The following is a 22,020-nucleotide window of genomic DNA, read 5'->3' on the forward strand; positions in this document are numbered from 1 at the left end:
TGCAGCCTCTATGCCCTCAGTGAGGGGGGAAGTCTGCTAGATAGGGCCCTCATGAGCTGGGGCCTCTGACACTGCTGGGTCACAGAAGCTAAGGACAGCCCCCTCTACTGTCACCACTAGGTCCAGAAGCCAACAAGGGCTCTTCCCAGAGAGAGGGCAGCCCTATGTGGGAGGGAAAGGTCCTTCCCTAGGCTTATCCTCCAGCCCTGGGGCCTCATTTCCATAGCCCTCGGAGTCCTCTCCCTTTCCATCTCACATCTCCCCACGGTGCTCCTCAGACCCTTACTGCTCTACAGTGAACAAATGTCTCACCCCCTTGGCCCTGCTTCAGTCCATCCCACAGGTCTCTGTCCCTCAGTGACATGGGGACAAAATCCACACTCTTAAGATGATCCCTGGGGCCCTTCTTGCTCTGTCCCTTGCTGCCTTGCCTGGCTGCTTCATTCCAATCTCCCTCCCCAGCATGCACAGTGAGCTTCAGGAATGTTTAGCTGCATGTGGCTCCTGGCACAGTCTCTCCTGTTTCCCCGCCTTTGCATGTGCACTTCCTTCCATTATAAGTTCCTTCTAACTTAGAGCAACTTCCAGATTTAGCTCCATTTGCAGCTGTTCCAGGAAGGCTTTCCCAGACCCCTCTACGGTGGCCTAGGTACCCCTGTTAAGTGCATATGTAGCATCTCAGGTCTACACTATCACTTACGTTTGTAACTTCTGGGGCACCTGTCTGTTTCACCCTGCAAGCTGAGATCCATTCAGAGGAGGCACTGTGGATGGTTCGTTTTGTGGCCCCAGCTTTGACCCCAGAACCTGACATGAATTAGCCACTCAGGGTTTTTTGAAATGTGAAAAAAAAACCACAACAAAAACCCACCCTATGTTCTGTCAAAATGCTCCTGATAATGATAGTAAATCAAAAAATAGGGTGCAAAGCCACATCATAAGGATAATTTCAATTATTTAAAATATACACATATATGCCCAGAAATAAATAAATGATAGAAAATGTACTAAATATTAACAGTGGTCATCTCTAACTAGTTAAATTAAGAATGTCTTATATTTTTGTTTTTCATCTTTGTTATGTTCTTTCAGATATTTACTACTAGCATGTTCTACTACTTCTATAAACAAAATGATGGACTTTAAAAGATCCTCTGTGCAAAGTGCATATCTGATAAGGGCGTAGTATCCAGAATTATAAATAACCCTTACACCTCAATAATAAAAATACAAGAATCCAAATTTAAAATGGACAAAGGATTTGAATAGATAGTTTCCAAAGAAGACACAAAAAGCACATGGAAAGATGTTCAACAGCATTAGTCATTAGAGAAATGCAAATCAAAATGCCAATGAAATAGTACTTTATGCCCACTAGAGTGGCTATAATAAAGAAGATGACAACACCAATGTCCACAATAGCCAAACGATGGAAACCCAAATGTCCATCAACAGAAAAACAGATAAACAAGATGAGGATATCCATACAATGGAATATCATTCCGCTTTATAAAGAAATGAAATTTAAAAAAAGAATAGAATTCTGACATATGACACAACATGGATGAAAACATTATAAGTCAAATAAGCCAGACACAAAAGGACGATTACTGTAAGATTCTACTTACATATATATATGTATACCTACAATAGGCAAATTATATATATATATACCTACAATAGGCAAATTCAGAGAGACAGAAAGAATATAAGGGGCTGGGGGCACGGTGCATGGAGAGTTAGAGTTTACTTAGTACAGAGTTTCTGTTTAAGAAGATTAAAAACTTCTGGAAGTGAACAGTGGTGATGGTTGCACAACGTTGTGAATGTACCTAATACCAATTAACTGTACACTTAAAAATGGTAAAATGTATGATATGCATATTTTACCACAATAAAACTTTTGTAACTTTTTGATATTTGATTTTTGACCAGGCAAATGAGTGTCCAAGTTAAAGAACATATTTCCCAGCCTCCCTGCAGCTAGGCATGGCCAGGAGACTAAATTAAGATCGATGTTGCCAAAGCATCACATGTAAATTCCAGGAAGTCTTTAAAGAAAAGGTGAGAACGTGGTCATGATGGCTAGGGCACAAATGCTCATCTTGGACCACCAGGCAAGGGCCATGTGCAGGGGCTATCTGGAGTAAGATCGAAGGAGCCTGGTTCCAATGGCTCCACCCTACCGTGCTCTGACTTGCTGCCTCTAATTTTTTTTTACATGAGAAAGAAAGAATTGTTCCTCTAGCTCTTACAGTTCATTTTCCACCCAACAAGCAGAGTGATCCTTTTAAAATTTAATGAGATTATGTCTCTTCTTGGGTTAGAAACCAAAATGTTTTCTAATCTCACTCAGAGCAAATTACAAAGTCTTCATGTTCTCCAATGCCCTTTGTGATGTGTCCTCATCAAACTCTCTCCCTTTTTCACTGTGTTACAACCTCACTGGCCCCTTTCTAATCGTTAGACAAGAGCAAGTGTGATTCTGCCTCAAGGTCTTCACATTTGCACTATCCCTTCAAAAAAACCCTATGGCTAACTCACATAATTCACATCCCTGCTCAATTTAAAAACACACACAAACATAAGTGCATTCCATAATATCGTAAGTAAAAACATAACACACTATCACTCTATTAAAGTTCCTCTCTGCCTTACTTTCACCTACCCTGACTGAAATATATTTATTTGTTATTTTTTCTTTCTCTTACCATTAAATTATAAGCTCCATGAGGGCAAATGGTTGGTATACAGTTTTTCACTGTATGCCCAGTGCTTAGAATAATGACTAGAACATAGAAATTAAATATATAAATATTTGTTGCCTATATGAATAAAAGATTTTTATAAAGTTAATTCTAGTTCAGCAAAGTTATCAATGACCCAGCAATTGCAATCCTAAGTGTATACAGAAATGAGAACATATGTCCACAAAAAAATGTGCACACAACTGTTCACAGCACCATTATTCACAATTGCCGAACAGTAGAAACAGCCCAAATATCCATCAATTGGTGCATAAATAAACAGAATGTGACATGTCCACACAATGGAATATTATTCAGCCATAAAAGGAATATTCATGCTACATAGAGGAATGTTAAAAATATTATGGTGCATGAAAACAGTCACAAAAGGCCACATATTAGATGACTGCAATTATATGAAATGTCAAGAATAGTCAAATCAAAACAGACAAAAGTAGACTAGTGGTTGCCAGGGGCAGGGCGGAGGGAGATACAGAAATGACAACTAATGGGTACAGGGTTTCTTTTGGGCATGATGAAAAAGCTCTGGAATTAGTGGTAACAGTTGTACAACTTTGTGATTATACTAAAAAAATACTGAATTGTTCATTCACTTTCAAAGGGTGAATTTTATGACAATATCTCAATTAAAAAAAAAACTTCATGGTTCCACTACACCAGTGGTCGGCAAACTGCGGCTCGCAAGCCACATGCGGCTCTTTGGCCTCTTGAGTGTGGCTCTTCCACAAAATACCACAGCCTGGGCGAGTCTATTTTGAAGAAGTGGCATTAGAAGAAGTTTAAAAAATTTGGCTCTCAAAAGAAATTTCAATCGTTGTACTGTTGATATGTGGCTCTGTTGACTAAAGAGTTTGCCGACCACTGCACTACACCACCAACTGACCCAGCAAAAGACATCTTGCAGGAAAAATTCTTTGCATGCTACACCACCACAGCACCATCCTCAAAGCTAACACTGATAATAGGTATCACTGACCAGCTACTCTGTACCTTACATGCATCACTCTCCTTAGTCTTAGCCACCCCTGTGAGGTAAGTATAATTCTTATCTCTGTTTTATAGCCAAGGAAACAGAGATGAAATAAATTGTTTAATGTCAGTCACTACAGAGCCAGGCGTTGAATTCAGTGCTCAAAGGGTGAAGATATATTCTGAAGCATTCCATGGTCTTTATAATATGTTGATTATCTTAACTAGTTTTAAAATCCTCTTTCTTGGTTCACTGAGTCTCTTACACTTGCTGAGTCAAGAAAAGCATGAGAGCTTGTGTCACTAAATAGCAGTCATGCCGTGTCATCTTAGGAAACTGGAGACTTTCACCCACCAAGGAATGAGATTTAAACTTTTAAAAAATATATACATGTTTTTATTGATTTCGGAGAGGAAGGACGAGGGAGAGAGAGATAGAAACATCACTGATGAGAGAGAATCATTGATTGGCTGCCTCCTTCATGCCCCACACTGGGGATCAAGCTCGCAACCTGAACCGTCACCTCCTAGTTCATAAGCCCACGCTCAACCACTGAGCCTCGCCGGCTGAGCTACTATTTTACTTTCAATTTTTTTTATATGCCTCAACACAGTTTTGCTATCTTTTAATTGGTCCCAAACTTATTGTCAGAATCAAGTCCAGTTTTAAACAAACTCCATATATTTTGACTTAAGACTTAGTTAATCATAGACTTGACTTAAAAGTCTAGTCAAATATCAGTAATTTGACACTAAGGACCATGGAAAGGGAATTAGCATTTGCCCTTTCTAGTCATATATTTACATTTTCTGGGAGATCCAAATAGTATGAGGACTATTGGGGTGAACTGGAAATTTTGTCCCATTCAATTATACCACATAATCACATGGGGTCCCACCAGTGCCATGAGTTCCACATAGTTTTTAGAACTAGAGATGAACTTGGGCCAACCTACAGTACCCAGAGCCCCTAAAAAGAGGCATAAGTATGGGGAAAGAAAAAACAAGAATCTACTGCCAATCAATTGCCATGGCATGGCATACGTATTTTGCATGTACCAGCCCATTTACTATTCTAACCTCTCCATCGCCAATTAGTTATTCTCATTTTAGAGAGGAAACTAAGCAAGTATGCCCAAGAGCTTACAAACTGGCAGAGGTGGGGTTCAAACTCCGGTCTCCTTTGCATTTTCTTTTCTTTTTTTAAATATATTTTTATTGATTTCAGAGAGGAGGGGAGAGGGAGAGAGAGATAGAAACATCAATGATGAGAGAGAATCATTGATCGGCTGCCTCCTGCATGCCCCCTCCTGGGGATCGAGCCCACAAGCCGGGCATGTGCCCTTGACCGGAATTGAACCCAGGATCCTTCCATCCGCAGGCCGACGCTCCAGCCACTGAGCCAAACCGGCTAGGGTTCCTTTGCATTTTCTACTACACCTGCCTGTTTTATGGTCAGACATTCATGAAGAGTTCTGAAAGAGAACTGCACTGACCTCAGCAAATTTTGCAATATTCAAAGAATACCAGAATCTAAAGGGCAAAATGTGTCCAAGTTTGAATCAGCTTGAGCCAAATAATCCATAAACTTGCTGGTCCTGGCTCTTGCTAATATTTAAAAAGCTGTTATACTCCTTTCTCAAATTATCAAGACCTCAAATATTCACCTACTCCTCATAATTCTTGTTGTTTAAATCATACAGCATATGAGGATGCGTGAATAACTTGAAACATTTTAATAGATTCTACCTAAACATATAAAATAGATTTGAAGGAATAAATCCCTACGCTAAAATGAAAATTATTGCCACACACAAAAATATTGAAAAATATACGCTGATACCAAAAACTCCCTGATAACAGGATGTTTTTCATCTACTGATTACCTCTCTGCAGCACTATCTATGTGAAAACTGTGCTCATCTTCATTCTGTAACCGTTCTTTTCTCCTTCTTTCAATGTCATGTCGTAGGTCATTTGGATCTATTACTTTGACCAGAGTCTGAGGAATTTTGACAGAAGACAAACCATTCACATTACTGTTAGTTGCACAAAGACCATATCTAAAAAGAACCTTAAGTAAAAGTCCTAAATAAGTTATCTTGTACTCATCCTACTAATTGTAGTGTAAACTAATAAAAATATTTTTAGCTACAGAGTAAGAGAAGCTTATGGCATTGAACCAGGAATCCCATTTCTGGGACTCTATCCCAAAGAAAAGGCTATCTACCCAAATATTTTCAAAGTGCTATATTTAAAATAACAACCAAAAAACAATTGAAAGCAACTTAAATATTAAAAAATTAAAGGGGAAGGGAAGAATGATTTTATGGTAAACTTAAGTCAAAGGAATAATGTACAAGCATTTAAATTATGCTAATGTGGAAGTTACCATAGAAAACCACTTATTGAAAAGTGTTTGAAAAAAATTTAATTGAAACTTAAAAGTCTCAATCATAAAAGGTCATGGGGAATTCAGAGCTTTTTACATAAAAAGAGTGTTATTACAGTTTAAGCAAAAAGAAAAAAAACATGGAGAACTGCCTATCCTATGATAGTGACTATGCTAAAATGCCAGATGTAGGACTGCAAGAAAAGATGACCAAACCAGATTTTGTGTTAAGGGGTTAGATTAGAGGATTTTTTTAGCCTCTAATTTTTAAAAACCCTCAAATTTCCTTTCAGTTGATTACAGTACTTTGATAAGTAGAAATTTTCTGAAAATTTCATTTATTGAATAAATTAACCTATCTCCATAAGTTCAATAAAAATTGTAACCATTCTCAAGTAAAACAATTATTTATTCTATCAGAAATGTATTAAAATCTCCCCTTAACAAAAACTCTTTACTCTCAATGAATAAACCAGCGGCTCTTTTAGAACTTAATATACTTCTAAAACAAGAGCCAGTTTTCTTCCCCCTTGGCTAGTTAAGATAGTTTTTCTAATTAGCCAAGAAATGGATGGGAGTGATGGGAGGTTTGGGGTGAGAACCACCACACACAACAAGTGACAATAAAAAAATTCAGTATTATTTCCATTATATTGCTAGTTCATATTCCATACACTCTTTCACACATTTTACAATAAACAGAAGGGCAATATCAAATAAAACTAAGTTCTTTTGCATTCACTCTACATACGATTTAAAAATACATTATGCAACTACTTTGGGAAAACTAGGTATCAAACATACTTTCTACAAGCTTTGCAGTGTAAAGTTTTGGAATGAATATTAAATGTTATAATTCTGTGTCAATTTTACAAAGCTGTTGCTTTTAGGGACTGTCGCTCTTGTGTTTTGTCAGTTGCCTTTCTGCAACCTGGCCAATAACTAGAATCCCATGGAGAGCTTTGTAAGTTTCAGATTCTTGGATCTCAATCCTTCCTCTTCATCTACTTTAACTCCCTTATTGTTACTCCCAATCCCCAGTTCCCCTTACCGTTCCTTATGCCAACGATAAAATAATCTCTCAACAAAAATTGTATTCACTTACCTGCTCTGAACCACATACCGTATTTTTATTCCGAAGCTCGGCCAAACACATATCTATTTTCCTAAAATAATAAAGGCATGTTATAATCAAATAATTACGTTATACACTGATACCTTGATTCCATTACTACAGAATGGAATTTGAAGTAAAACTGGTATGTCTTGGAGGAAGCAAAAGAAACTTGCCACCAGGTAGTTTTTCATCTATGTGGCAGTTTCCCAAGACATACATATCCTTTGAACATCCCAGTGACACCTTAGTGATTCTCAAATCACTAGTCTGTATAACCTTAAACTTTACTCCAGTGATCTGCTGCATTCTAACATTGATTCAACTCAGCTCACAAAACAGGTGCCAGTAGCAGAAGACACGTATGTTTTCATCCAGCTGTTCTCAGAACAGCCATTTCTGACCACATGAAGCAACCCATGATTTCAATGGCTCAACAACTGTCTTTCATTCTTCCAGTGATAACTTCGGTATGCAATTACTATAGACACAGCAGAATCAAAGTTAGGAAAATATTTTCAAAGTCCTCCACATTAAACAGTGCTAGTCAATGGCTTCAGTACAACCTATCCCATCACAGTGCACAGGCCCAGTACCTGCTTGCGTTTGTCCTATTTTTAGGTAGGAAATCCAGTCCTAGAGTCTGCAGCAAGCCCAGGAGGCAGCACCTTCCCGCATCTCTTCTGAGGCTTATTCACATGAGTTAAGTGGGCATACAGTAATTAATCATTACCTGCAAATTTCTGGATCTAAACCCGGTTTAGTTTCATTTGCACCTTTTGTAGCTTGTGTATCTTGTATTTTTGAGAAACGCTCATGTAGAGTAATGCCAGATGATGGAAAATGATTTGCTGGAAAAAAAAAAAAAAGAAAGTTTTATCTCAGTGTAAAACTGATTGCTTTTAAAAGATTATACATATAAGCACAGGAAGAAGGGATTATTAAAAATCATCCAAACTGTTTTCTCTTGAAAATATGTGGGACCTAAACATTCCACAGACTAATTCACAGTCCTCTCATGCTTTCTCAAGCCCAAGCAATAGTAACAGACCTGATTTATTAACCCATAGAATCTGTTCCTATTTGACATGCCTGCTTACTTGCTGGGGAAAAGACAGTAGCTTTCTCAAAGTGAGGAGCTTTCTTCTCCAAGACAGGAACTACTGTATTTGAGAAGCTCTAGTTCACCTCGAGTGAAAAGTAACTCTAAAAACAACCCGGAAATATAAAAATGATTCTGAACAGATGCTAAATGTTATGTTTACATATCACAGAAGGTCTCCTAATGCCATTTAACATTAACTGAAGTTCATGAAGACATTCTGAAATCAGCTATGCTGCAGGCTTTTAACAGGATAGAGAGAAAGATAATACACTTGACTCATCAAAATGCTACTTAAGCAATCATTTTTTCCTAACTTGCAATTACTGTTCCAAGACAATTGCCTGGATTTTTCTGCAATACGAGCTCCCTTTCTGCCAAGAATCACACTTCCTTTGGGTAAGAGGGGCTGGAACTAAGAAGGCAAATTGTTTTAGACCTTATACTTCAAAGTAAATATATGCCTTAGTTTGAGGGATGCAGAAAAAATAATTCATTTTTGAAATATATTTTTATGAATGTAAGAAAAGATTAATGCAATTATCTAGTAAGATATATAAAATAAAAATTTTGGAATTCTCAAAGGTGTCTAGTTTATAATACCCATAATTGCCTTATTTATGCAGGATCATTTAGGAAAGTTGTTCTACATGACTAAATTTTTCAATTAATAGAAATTGGCCAGCATAACAAAACAAGTCAATGCAAATCTTTAAAGTATTTATTATGCAACTCCCTAATGTTATAAAGCAGGGGTCCTCAAACTTTTTAAACAGGGGGCCAGTTCACTGTCCCTCAGACCGTTGGAGGGCCGGACTATAGTTTAAAAAAAAAACTATGAACAAATTCCTATGCGCACTGTGGGCCCGGGACGAGTTGGCTGCTAAGCAGGACAGGCAGCGGCACCCGGCGGGCCAGATAAATGTCCTCGGCGGGCCGCAGGCTGTAGTTTGAGGACGCCTGTTATAAATTATGCCAAATCAAACTGGAATCTTTTATTGATCACTAAGCATCACCCTCCTGGCACAAAGTCCTATAATGCCCTCAGGGGCATTAAGAATATCACCAGCCCAGCCTGTGTGGTGGCTCAGTTGATTGAGTGTCATCCCACACACTAGGAGGTCTCAGACTCCATTCTTGGTCAGGGCACATGTCTGGGTTACAGGCTCATTCCCCAGAAGGGGGTGTGCAGAAGGCAGCCAATCAATTTTTCTCTCTCAATGATGTTTCTATCTCTCTCCCCCTCTCCCTTCCTCTCTCTGAAATCAAGAAAAACTATTTTTAAAAAAAAAGAATATCACCAGATTTCTTAAGTTTCATATTTGGTTTTTATTGCTTCCTCCTTCATGTTCTGGTATCAGTTATTTTTTCTTGCTGCTCTCAGTTCACAGGTCTTTTGCAGCAGGCAACCTCTCCCTTTGTAACTTTTGATTTATAATCTACTATGAAGCACCAGGTTATTGGAACTACATATAAAGCATAGCTAGGCCTAGGTGTCATGCTACCTTGAGAGTCTAGTACTCTTTAAAATAATCCTATCTAATAAAAGAGTAATATGCAAATTAACCATCACTCTGCTGCACCCACATGTCATGCTCACCAGCCAATCAGGAGTGAGTATGCATATTAACCCCAACCAAGATAGCTACAGTTTCAATTATAGAAGATAAATAAATCCCAACAAAAATGGCAGCAGCCACGGAGCTGGAGAGAGCAGGAGGCTTGAGTTGCCCCCGGCAATGGAGGAAGCCAAGCTTTCCACACACCCTGGCGGGCCCAGGCCTCCACGCAAAGCTACAAAGTTTCAATTATAGAACATAAATAAATCCCAACAAAAATGGCTGTGGCCATGAAGCAAGCAGGAGGCTTGGCTCCGCTCCAGGCTACAAAGTTTCAATTATAGAAGATAAATAAATCCCAGATACCAAGGCCTCCGCTTGGGTTGCCAGTGGGGGGCGGGGTGGCCAGCCTGCAAACCACCACAGGCCCCTCGCCCAGGCCGCCCCACACCCCAAGGGAACCCCCACCCTGATCCAGTACACCCTTCAGGGCAAACCAGCTGGCCCCCACACGTGCACCAGGCCTCTATCCTATCGAATAAAAGAGTAATATGCAAATTGACTGTCACTCCAACACACAAGATGGCTGCCCCTATGTGGTCAAAGATCCTGCCCCCATGGGGACACAAGATGGCCAGCAGGGGAGGGCAGTTGGGAGGGACCAGGCCTGCAAGGGAGGGCAGTTGGGGGTGACCAGGCCAGCAGAGGAGGGAAGTTGGGGGCGACCGGGCCTGCAAGGAAGGGCAGTTGGCGGGGACCCAGGCCTGCAGGGGAGAGCAGCTGGGGGGGACCAGGCCTGCAGGGGAGGGCAGTTAGGGGAAAACAGGCTGGTAGGGGAGCAGTTAGGCATCAATCAAGCTGGCAGGGGAGTGGTTAGGGGGTGATCAGGCTGGCAGGCAGAAGCAGTTAGGGGCAATCAGGAAGGCAGGCAGGCAAGAAGTTGGGAGCCAGCAGTCCTGGATTGTGAGAGGGATGTCTGACTGCCCGTTTAGGACTGATCCTACTGGGTTTGGGCCTAAACGGGCAGTAGGACATCCCTCAAGGAGTCCCAGATTGGAGAGGGTGCAGGCTGGGTTGAGGGACACCCCCCCCCCGTGCACAAATTTCGTGCACCAGGCCTCTAGTACTTAAATAAACTAGGCATGAATTAATATCTGCCACTCTCTTCAACAGATTTCCTAATTAATGATCTAGCTGATAATGAATATGAATTACTATTACAATATCACAGATGTTTTCCTAGGTCTCATGAAAAGTCAGTACATTATTCTTGTGTTATCTCTAACGTATGTGCAAAATATACCAACCTTTAATTTGATGAATTACAGTTATGATTTCCTGAGCAAATTCTCCTGTAGATTTGTTTTCAGTATTCTGAGTTGAGTCAAGATGTTCAAACACTGGATCCAAGTTCTCACTTTTCCTGCCAATAGCAACCAAATCACGTGACATCTGTCTCTCTGTCATGCTAAAAGGAATGCTAGAATAATTTGTAAATGTACATTTGAAAGTATTTTACTGAGAAAAACACTTACTGAAAATTAATCAAGATAGCTATAAAACTAAAAAGATGTTTATCTTTTCTTAACATTAAGGCACTAAATTGTATGCCATAAAATGTGTACAATGATGAGGAGAAAATAGCTATAGATGCATGGTTTTGAGTTATTTTCAAATCAGAGATCATTAAATATTTGCCACTTTAATAATAAGAATCTCAAAATACTGAGTTAAATAATTTTTACTTTAACAATATAGCAAGGCATTAAATACACTCTATATGTAAAAAATAATCAATTAGATTATTTTCTACTTCCAAATATCCATAAAATTATAAATCCAGCAAGCTTATAGTATCTTAAAATACCACACTTTAAAAGCTGTTATCAAACATAACTTCTCTGACTTCATTGAAATCCTTATATCTCTATTATCAGTAATGAGAAGCTTAGAATAATATTTTGAAATTAAATTCTGTTGAGATTAATCTAATCACTTAAAAAATCTCACTAAACTCTCAGAAAATAGTCTCAGTTGTTAGCAAAGTTATGATCATTAGAACTAATTACAGTGTTTACCCTAAATGTATCCTTAAAGAAATGCTGTTTATTATATAAACCCAGCTATCTTACAACTTTAATGCTTTCTGAATCTTTATAACTTTCATTAAGAGCTCTCCTTACCCTTAGGTAGCATTATAAAGCTATTATTATGACATATAGCTAACAATTATTGAGAGCTTACCGTATGCCAAACACAGGGGCTTAGAGCTTACAAACACGATCTCATTTCATCTTTACAAGAGTCCGATGGGGAAGGTGTCATGGCACCGAGTTAATGGATGTCCAGATTATTTTGCTTTACATGCCTGAGGTCAAGCATTCATATGAACATAATCCTTCCAAGTGCCCTAATGGGAAACTAGACCTTATTCCAAGAATGCTGCTCTTGCTTAAAACTACTCTTAAATTCTTCATCTGGAGGTGGCTTATGTATCACAGAAGAAAATGTCTCATTATTTTATCTTTATACCTCATTCTGAATCCAAAATGGCACTAACCAGCTTACACCCATCTTACTCCTCTGCACTTAACTCTAAATAGCTTTGGGCTCTTGCCAAAAATCAAGTTCACTGTCCAAATATTTGAGATCTATAACTGCTAGGGTTCTTTATGAGTATGTTACAGGCTCTGAAGATACATCCAAGAGAGAAACCTATAATAATAAAAGAATAATATGCTAATTAGACCAGACGTCCTTCCAGACAACCTTCCGGACAAAGGCAAAGCTGGGGCTGCGAGAGAAGCCCAGGTTCTGGGTGCTGGAGGGAAGCAGGTGCTGGCAGCCAGGGGAAGGAAGGCTTACTCTTGCACGAATTTTGTGCATCAGGCTTCTAGTGTTTTACATAACAGTAGCATAGATCCCACCTTCTTGGTTGGCACCTTCTCCATCAATAAAGCTTTCCTTACTCCAGTAAACCAACCAACCAATCAATCAATAAATAAATACAGCAGCACCACTGGAAAAAATGATACTTCTTCATACAATAAAAACCAACTAAATGGATACATTTGGGGGTGTGGGTGTACATGTGCACAGATTTACTTATTTATTTAAGTCACATAAAAGACATATATCCATAACTGTTTCAGGGTTATGAAGGGCTTACAGATATTCTTTTTAGAGAGAAACATCAATTGGTTGCCTCCCATATGTGCCCTGAATGGGGATCAGACCCGCAACCTGGGTATGTGCCCTGACCGGGAATCGAATCTAAAACCTTTTGGTGCAAGGGACAATGCTCCAATCAATTGAAACACCCAGCCAGGGCCATATTTTTTAATTAAAAATTTTCATTCCTGCCCGGCTGGCGTGGCTCAGTGGTTGAGCATTGACCTATGAACCAGGAGGTCATGGTTCAATTCCCAGTCAGTGCACATGCCTGGGTTGCGGGCTCGATTCCCAGTGGGGGGCATGCAGGAGGCAGCTGATCAAAGATTTTCTCTCATCACTGATGTTTCTATCTTTCCCTCTCCCTTCCTCTCTGAAATCAATAAAACGTGTTTTTTTAATTTCCCTCCTCTAATAAGATGGTTTTAAGTGCCTATTTTTAACTTATCAGAGGAAAGGCTTCCATCTGACTTTCTGTGCTCCCTGCTCTCAGATCAGCACTGTTGAGACAACTCCCCGCCAAGGCAGGAACATGGAGAAGTGATTATGCGGCAGGTTGATGCCACTGCTATGGATTCCTTGATTCATTAGAAAGATGTTCATGAGAAGGCCCATTTCCCTTCTCTTCTAATTTGCTCCAAGCTTCCCACTGTGTATCTGATAACTAGCTAAGAGGCATTTAGTGATAAAGCTAGAAGCTAGAATGGCCCTGTAACAACCTTCACTAACAAAAACTATAAATGCTCTCTGTTTAAAGGGGCTTTATAGTACAAAAAGCCTGCCATACCAAGGAATAACAGAGCTTTTAAAAACATTTTATAGAAGAAAAATAAGACATTTAAATACAACTATAAAAATATATCCGTAAGAGGAAATCAATTGATAAGTTTTTATTATAGCCTCAGTTTCTTCCAAGAGGAAACGAGTTGATAAATGCTTTCAGTAATTATTAAAATTTACATGTAATTTATTATTCCTGGCATAACTCTTACACCCACTCCATGCCCAACCCTCAATCAAAAGGAGTAATGTGGTATACAGTGAAGCCATATTTAATTCCTCAAATATTAGTGTTTAAACTTGCTATCAGTTAAAAAATGTTTCCTAGGGTTACTCCACTGCAAGATTGTTAATTAAAAAATGTTAAAATAATTATTTTCTAGAAAATATCCATGAAAATAATATAACCTAAAATTTTAGTTTTTTAAAAACAATTTAACTTCTTGAGACTTGAGAATAAAAAATGTTCTAGGTATTTACATTTATAAATTTAATCACCTCTTAGTTCACATTTTCCTTTTTACTATTTCCTGTGACATTATTGATGAGCAATTTAACAATTTCATGAAATATCCCTAACACAAGTAGCTAAGCTTAAAAGACCAAATATTCACTGAGATGAATTTTAGACAGTTAAAAAATTAAAATATAGCCCTAGCCCGTGTGGCTTAGTTGGAGCATTGTCCCGTGCACTGAAAGGTCGTGGGTTCGATTCTCTGTCAGGGAACATATCCAGGTTCACAAATTTTAAAAAATTTTAAATATAGCTAAATATCTGTATTCTAAACTGGTCTGATTAAATCTCAACCCCTCCCCATTTTGTTCTGTTTAACGATATTTTCCCTGATGTTCTGAGTGTTGTACATAATAAATAAGAAAACATAAAAAACTAAATTTGCCCTAACCAGTCTGGCTCAGTGGATAGAGCGTCAGCCTGCGGACTCAAGGGTCCCAGGTTCGATTCCGGTCAAGGGCATATACCTTGGTTGCAGGCACATCCCCAGTAGGGGGTGTGCAGGAGGCAGCTGATTGATGTTTATCTCTCATCGATGTTTCTAACTCTCTATCCCTCTCCCTTCCTCTCTGTAAAAAATCAATAAAAAATATATTTAAAAAAAACTACATTGAACCTTAATTTCCTCTTCTACACAGCTAAGATCCATTAAAAAAAAAAACACAACCACCAACTGCATGGCAAAACAACAGTAAAAAAAAAAAAAAAAATCCTGCCCTGGCCGGTTTGCTCAGTAGATAGAGCACTGGCCTGTGGACTATAGGGTCCCAGGTTCGATTCCCAGTCAGGGCACAGGCCTGGCTTGAAGGCTTAATTCCCAGTAGGGGGCGTGCAGGAGGCAACTGATTGATGATTCTCTCTCATCATTGATGTTTTTATCTCTCTCTCCCTCTCCCTTCCTCTCTAAAATCAATAAAAATATAAACAAACAAAAAAAAATGATGCCCTTTGGAAGCTTATAATAGGTAACAAAATCCATAAAACACATAAAGGTTTTCTTTTCTTAGTTTTCTCCCAAATATAATTAACATTTTGTACAGCATCTAACAGTTCATAAAGCACTTTCCCAATTATTAATTCACTCCTGTCTTCTGAAGAACACATTTAGAATTTTGGGGGTTGAGGGAAAAAGAGTTAGGGAGACTGCTACTCCCTTAATTGTGCATCTCATTATTTGTTTCACAGAAGTCCCCTAACTGGCTTTGCCAACCCCACTGTCCTTCCAAGCCTCCTCATAGGAGGTATTCCCCTGGCAGCAGAACTGAGCCACCTGTCCTCTCCTATTAGCTAATCCTGTCAAATCAGGCTGGCTGTGTGGCAGTCCTGCCTTCATAGCCTCCAGTACCTCTAAAGTCCCTGCATGTGGTTTCTGCCTTTGTTAATCTATAAACATAAAATGTGTTTCATCTTGTCATCACGTGTCTAAAACACACCATAACCTTCAAAGCCTAGCTCCAGCTTGAGATCACTGGAGTTGCACACCACTTCATACATCACTCACTATACGATGGAATTACCAACATCGTCCTATTGTCTGTAAAACCAGAGGAGAAGAAGCCTAATCTTATGCCCATCTAGTCCCAGGGTACCCTAACAAGCTGTCTCACACACGGTAGATCCTCAAAAGATACCTGCTGAATGAATAAATGATAAACGGAAAATGATTTGGATCATTTCAAATGAGAGTCAGCTAAAAAGATTAACACACTTCCAAATTCTAATGAAGTCAATTTAATTTTGTTTTTTAACTTTCTTGGCTTACTTTTTATTTTCAAATTTTTACTTAATTTAGAGCAATTTAAAATTTTAATATTTTATTTTTTTATAATATAGAATCTCAAATATACACAAAACTTCAGAGAATGCTATGATGAGCCTGTCAATCCAACTTCAATAGTTATCGGCCAATTGGAGCAGACTCATATAGCCAGAAGGAAATGCAGGTTAATTTGGGCCCCAAAAAGGCATGGCCAGATGGCCTGCCCAATGTCACAGAACTACTCAGTGACCCACCAGGAGACAAAAACCTATGTACCCCAACCCCAAGCAGAATGTTCACCTCCCTATATTAGAACCCTTGAGAACCACTAGGAGAAGCTAGGGTGATAGGAATAAAAGGGAATCTTCTCTCCATTAATTTTTTATTATATATGAAATATTTTAGGGAGGAAAAGCCTTACTTTTTGGTGATACATAACAGTGAGGTAGCAGGCTTATATATCACAAAAATATCTCCACCCACAGCTTCTTCTGCCTCCAGCTGAACAGTGCCTATCATAGGTAAACTTGTGTGATTAGGTTACCTTCTTTCAGTCCTTGCTATGGTTTTTTATACTGTTCCCCCACCTACACTGAACCCCTTTCCTCAGATCACCAGGGCTCCAATATCTTCGGGGCCCATTACCCACCTCATCCCCTTTCAGAATGGGAAAAGTTAAGATGGGGGTAGGGAGGTCCTCTTTGTATTTCTTCAGTGAGAAATAAAAGGATTAAATTGTAGCTAATATGCTCAGTCCAATATCAACTTTGCTAGCCAACCTTCCCATCCTAGATATCTAACACCAGCACCCAGGGAGGTGAGAGGAGCCTCCGGTCCATCTGCACCAGCTTATTCTTCTCCAGAGACAGGCATCCCCTGCTCCTCCCTCCACTTCCTTCCTACCACTGAGCCCAACATTAAACCACAACTCTGTCTGCCCCAAGACTTCCAGATGAATACAACAGGTTTTCTGGGGGTTCATAATAACCTTAGTACAAATTTTCATATTGTGACTCCCTAACTTACATTCTGAAACATATAATTATGAGACATATATAACTTCTACCTCTGATAATGCAGTTTCTGACAAAGAGGGTCACTAGAATTATGCAGTGAACATTCAAATAAGTATCTATCTACTGCTGCTCTACATTCAAACTGGAATCTAGAAAAATCACTAGGTGATAACCATATGTTTTTAACTAAATGTGTCAATACTTGACCAAAGCTATGGAAACAAATCACAAAATGAATCTTAATCTTTGCAAAAAAAGTGGATAAACTCTCTAGATTTTAACCATCATACTCCTCTCCCCACTCTAGGAGTATTTTAATATTTGCAAGTAGAGGAAAATCTAATGTACAGTAATAGTTGAGAACATGACTCTACTGAGGTTAGCATTAACTACTTTTGTTTTATGGATGCTTCATTAGTCCATACATAATTCATCAACCCAACCCCACAAAACTCTTCCACAACTCATTAGTCAATAAATAATTACAATAAAAAAGTTTGTTGAGCATTATGCTTTAGCAGACTGAAAAGATGCATATAGTTATTAAGTTATTCATTCCTCAGCTTTTTTAATAGAAAGGATTTTTAGTGGAAGGTTTTTATTATACAAGCCATCTTTTCAGGTCCTTGTCAGGTAATTCAAACATGCTGACAGGCCCCACTGATAGGCCATGAAATTTCACAAAATTATAGTTTATAAATTCACAAAAAAGATATAGCAGCCTCAATTTTAGGAAGCTCACTTTTGTGGCACATGATGAAGATCAAGCTACCATTTCTCAGTATCATATTATAAAATTAACAGTGTTCAGTATCTTTAAAATAAAACCCTTCAAAATTGCTATTTCTAGTACTCTTTAAAAGTGCTATAGCCAGCCCGAGCCAGCATGGCTCACTGGTTAGAGTGTTGCACCAGAGGGTCTTGGGTTCGATTACAGTCAAGGGCACGGTACCTGGGTTGTAGGTTGGGTCACATGTGGGAGGCAACCAGTAGATGAGACACACTGATGTTTCTCTCTCCTCCCTCTCTCTCTTCCCCTCTCCCCACTCCCTTCCATTCACTCTAAAAATTAATGGGAAAAATATCCTCACTCTTTGGATGAGGATTAAAAAACAAACAAAAAACGCTATAGCAAATTTATTCTATTTTAAGTATAAAATACTTCATTATTAAATGTGGGGGTATCATTACTTTTATAAAAGAATTCAAGACTTTTTGTGTTTTGATTATATGTAATTTTACCTCAAAAGAAAAAAAACTATAAACAAAAATTAAACAGTGAAGTATTTAAAAGGGTGTGTACTGATATTTGCAATTCACTTTGAAATGCATCAAAAAATAAGATGGAACAACACATGAATTGATGAACAGATATGTGATTATAAAAGTAGAGTAAAATATCAATTGTAGACTCTAGGTGGTGGGTATATAGGTGTTCAAAGTATAATTCTTTCAACTTTTCTGTATATCTGAGCATTTTCATGATATAATGTTGGAAAGAAAAAGAGCTTAACATCTCTAAATTTGATGTTTATAGCAGCCTTTGTGCTCTTAAAATGAAGAATAGTAGGAAATATAATAGCACACAATAATTTAAGACATATTATATGAAATAGGATACAAAATTATTAATACACTAGAGGTCCAGTGCATAACATTCGTGCACTGGGGGATCCCTCAGCCCAGCCTGCACCCTCTCGCAGTCCAGGACCCCGAGGGGTCCTTAGCACTGCCTCAGAGGCGGGAGAGGCTCCTCGCCCCCCCCAACAATGCACTTGCCAGCCATGAGCCCGGCTTCTGGCTGAGTGGTGCTCCCCCTGTGGGAGCACACTGACCACCAGGGGACAGCATTGAGCGACTGCTCCCCGGTGGTCAGTGCGTATCATAGCGACCGGTCATTCAGCCATTGGGTCGATTTGCATATTAGGGCCTTATTATATAGGAGGATTATTATGACAACCACGTAAAATATACATAGAAAATAACAAGAGGAATTGTACTAAAATATTAATAAAATTGTCCTAGGGTAGTAGGATTATGAATTATTTTCCCACCTCTATGTGTCTTTCTGTACTATAATTGTACTTGTAAATGTTTTCTATGCACATATAAATATATATATGTATATTCTGCAAGTGCAAAAACAAATGAGGGAGAGGGACTGCCATACCTAACTTTAAGAAAAAGAACAAAATATTTTTTGTAAAAAAAGGGGGGGTGACTTTGGATTTACCTAATTCCCTGTCACATCCTAAGCTTGGATTTTGTTTTCTCTTGTTTTTTATTCATATAGATATGTCAACTATGAACCTAAAATGTACCAAATCAATGTGGTCCATCACTTTTGTTTGGGTTTTTATTGGTTTCAGAGAGGAAGAGATAGGGAGAGAGAAACACCCATGATGAGAGAGAATCATTGATCGGCTGCCTCCTGCACGCCCTCCACTGGGGACCAAGCCCATAACCCCAGCACGCACCTTGACCGGAATCGAACCTACCAGGAATCGAACTGTGACCCACAGATGACGCCCAACCATTGAGCCACACTGGCCGGGCCCATCACTTATTTTTTATTCAAAAACAGATATATGAGTCAATGGTGAACATAAATGCACCAAATCAACATGGTCCATCACTTTTATCCACATACTGGTGGTGTATTAAAGTAATGAACAGACTTAACTGAAATAGCCAAATGCAGTGCCTTATTCTCAGAATTCATAAAGAGAATATTCATAATGCAAGAAAGCATGCAAACCACTTTAGTAGAATATAACCTATTACAACAGTAGTCTATTTTTTAAATTAGAGCTAAACCAAATATCTTATAAATAGGCCTCTTTCTAGACTCTAGCCTAATTTCCTATGCCTAGGTTGAGTGAGCCCCAGTCTTTTTGAGATGGCATCAAGAACCACGTTAAGCCGAAACCGGTTTGGCTCGGTGGATAGAGCGTCGGCCTGCGGACTGAAAGGACCCGGGTTCGATTCCGGTCAGGGGCATGTACCTTGGTTGCGGGCACATCCTCAATGGGAGGTGTGCAGGAGGCAGCTGATTGATGTTTCTCTCTCATCGATGTTTCTAGCTCTCTATCCCTCTCCCTTCCTCTCTGTGAAATATCAATAAAATATATTAAAAAAAAAAAAGAACCACGTTAAGTCACCCGCCTCTTTGAGTCACACGGGATCACACAGATTTGAGACCCAGGCACTCTCACTTAAACAAGTCGCTTCATGTCTCAGGGCCTCACTCTCCGGCTCTATAAAATCAAGGCATTCTAAGGTCCCTTCCAGGTAAAAAATTCTCTGAATTTCAGGCAATAGGGAAAACAGGCTCTGAGAAACTGAGCAAGGAATAGGTCTCCTTGAACTCCACCCAGCTTATCCTTGAATACAGAGAATCTGGCAGCATAATAACATACAAATTAATGAAGAAGAACTCCATAGAATGCTCTGCCCCCAAAAAGCATCTGAAGATACAAAGTGGAAACAAGCAAACATATCAGCTCATATTACTAAATGAGATTCATCCTTATTAAAGGGCTTTTTAAAAAAAATCTAGGTAATTCCTCCCCCTTAATGGACTCTAAACACACTATTAATTTCATTTTCAAAGCTTCTAATAAAGGTGGCAAAATAGATATTAAATATCATTAAGAAAAAAAAAAAGATAATACCTGGGTGTATTTACTGTTTTCTTCACATCTATTTTAACTATAAGTGATTTTGATTTCTTCCTAAGACTAGCAGATGAATGTTTACTTGCATCAAATTGGTTACTGGAAGAGTTCCTCTTTCTTCTGCCATCCCCTTCCTTGTTCTTTTTCTTCTTCCGTTTGCCATTATAGGGTCTCAAAATAACATTGCTTTTATCTGAATCAGTAGAGGGAGTATAGTCTTTCTGAAATGGTTCAGAAGCTTCTTTGACTTGCCCGTCTTCAGTCTCTCTGTCTCTTCTAGCATTAAAATAACTGGACTTTATTTTTGCAAGGCCAATTTGAGAAATGTATTTTCTATCTTCCTCCTTAGAGTATTTCTCAGTTCTTCCATCAGGAAAGTCCTGGTCCTCATCTGAGGTCTTATGTCGTTTGTGGTGATAGTCCCTGGATACCTTGGTTGCTGAACTGGTCTCTGGGAATTTCCTCCGAGCATGTCGATGAGCTCGATGAGCTCGGTGTCGAAGGTTCCGCTGATCTTTTTCTTGGTAAGGTGAAAGATAATGCCTAGACTTCCGATGTGAGTTTCTAGAAGGGTCTCTGTTTTCATACCTCTTCTCGCCTATAGATCTTTTTGATGTGTGTCTATATTCTCTGCAATCACGATCTTCAAGATACCTGTGGTGACAAAAAGCAATTTATACTTCGCACTACAGAGAAGAAAGCGAGAACTATGTGTGGAGCATTGGGTGGCATGGCTTTAAATGGAGAATGCAGTGGCAAAGTTACCCTCTAATCCTTCATGCCAACTCACAGAGGTTCAAGGTAGTTAGAGAGGAAATACCATTTTATTTTTAAACTAGTAGCCCTGCGCACATGCGCCAGTAGGTCGCTGCCACCCTCCTGTAGCTCCACCCCCCCCCCCCCCCCCCGTCCTCCCTTCATAGCTTGCTGCCCTGCCCCCTCCTGTAGATCTCCGCCTCCCGCTTGCTTGCTGCCCTGCCCCATACCGTAGCTCCCCGCTGCCCCACCCTCCTGCAAATCCGTGATCCGGTTGTTATGCAATTGGTCGTTAAGCATGAGGCTTAACGGATAATTAGCATATTCCTCTCTTATTATATAGGATATTCTAGCTATCCACATGATTTATTCTAAAAAGAAATATTTTACTACAACCAGTAGACAGCTACATTACATTGCTTTTGATCTTTTCAGACAAAAGC

The 22,020-nt window shown here is 39.1% G+C and overlaps 1 protein-coding gene across 9 annotated transcripts in view; it reads right to left on the reverse strand.

Annotated features, from left to right (window-relative positions):
* Window positions 1-22,020, reverse strand: part of BCLAF3 (BCLAF1 and THRAP3 family member 3) — a gene marked incomplete at its 3' end in the record, with an annotated part of 66,670 nt that overhangs the window by 18,176 nt on the left and 26,474 nt on the right. For all 9 annotated transcript variants that reach the window (XM_080652050.1, XM_080652048.1, XM_080652047.1 and 6 more), the window contains 5 exons: window positions 20,819-21,475; window positions 11,212-11,327; window positions 7,977-8,094; window positions 7,253-7,295; window positions 5,624-5,739 (listed from right to left, as the gene is read on the reverse strand). In XM_080652050.1, coding sequence (XP_080508176.1) covers window positions 5,624-5,739; window positions 7,253-7,295; window positions 7,977-8,094; window positions 11,212-11,327; window positions 20,819-21,475 — 1,050 coding nt within the window. The remainder of the gene's footprint in view (window positions 1-5,623; window positions 5,740-7,252; window positions 7,296-7,976; window positions 8,095-11,211; window positions 11,328-20,818; window positions 21,476-22,020) is intronic.

Source organism: Plecotus auritus, assembly GCF_963455305.1.
Source record: "Plecotus auritus genome assembly, chromosome: X".
In the NCBI taxonomy this organism is placed as follows: Eukaryota; Metazoa; Chordata; class Mammalia; order Chiroptera; family Vespertilionidae; genus Plecotus; species Plecotus auritus.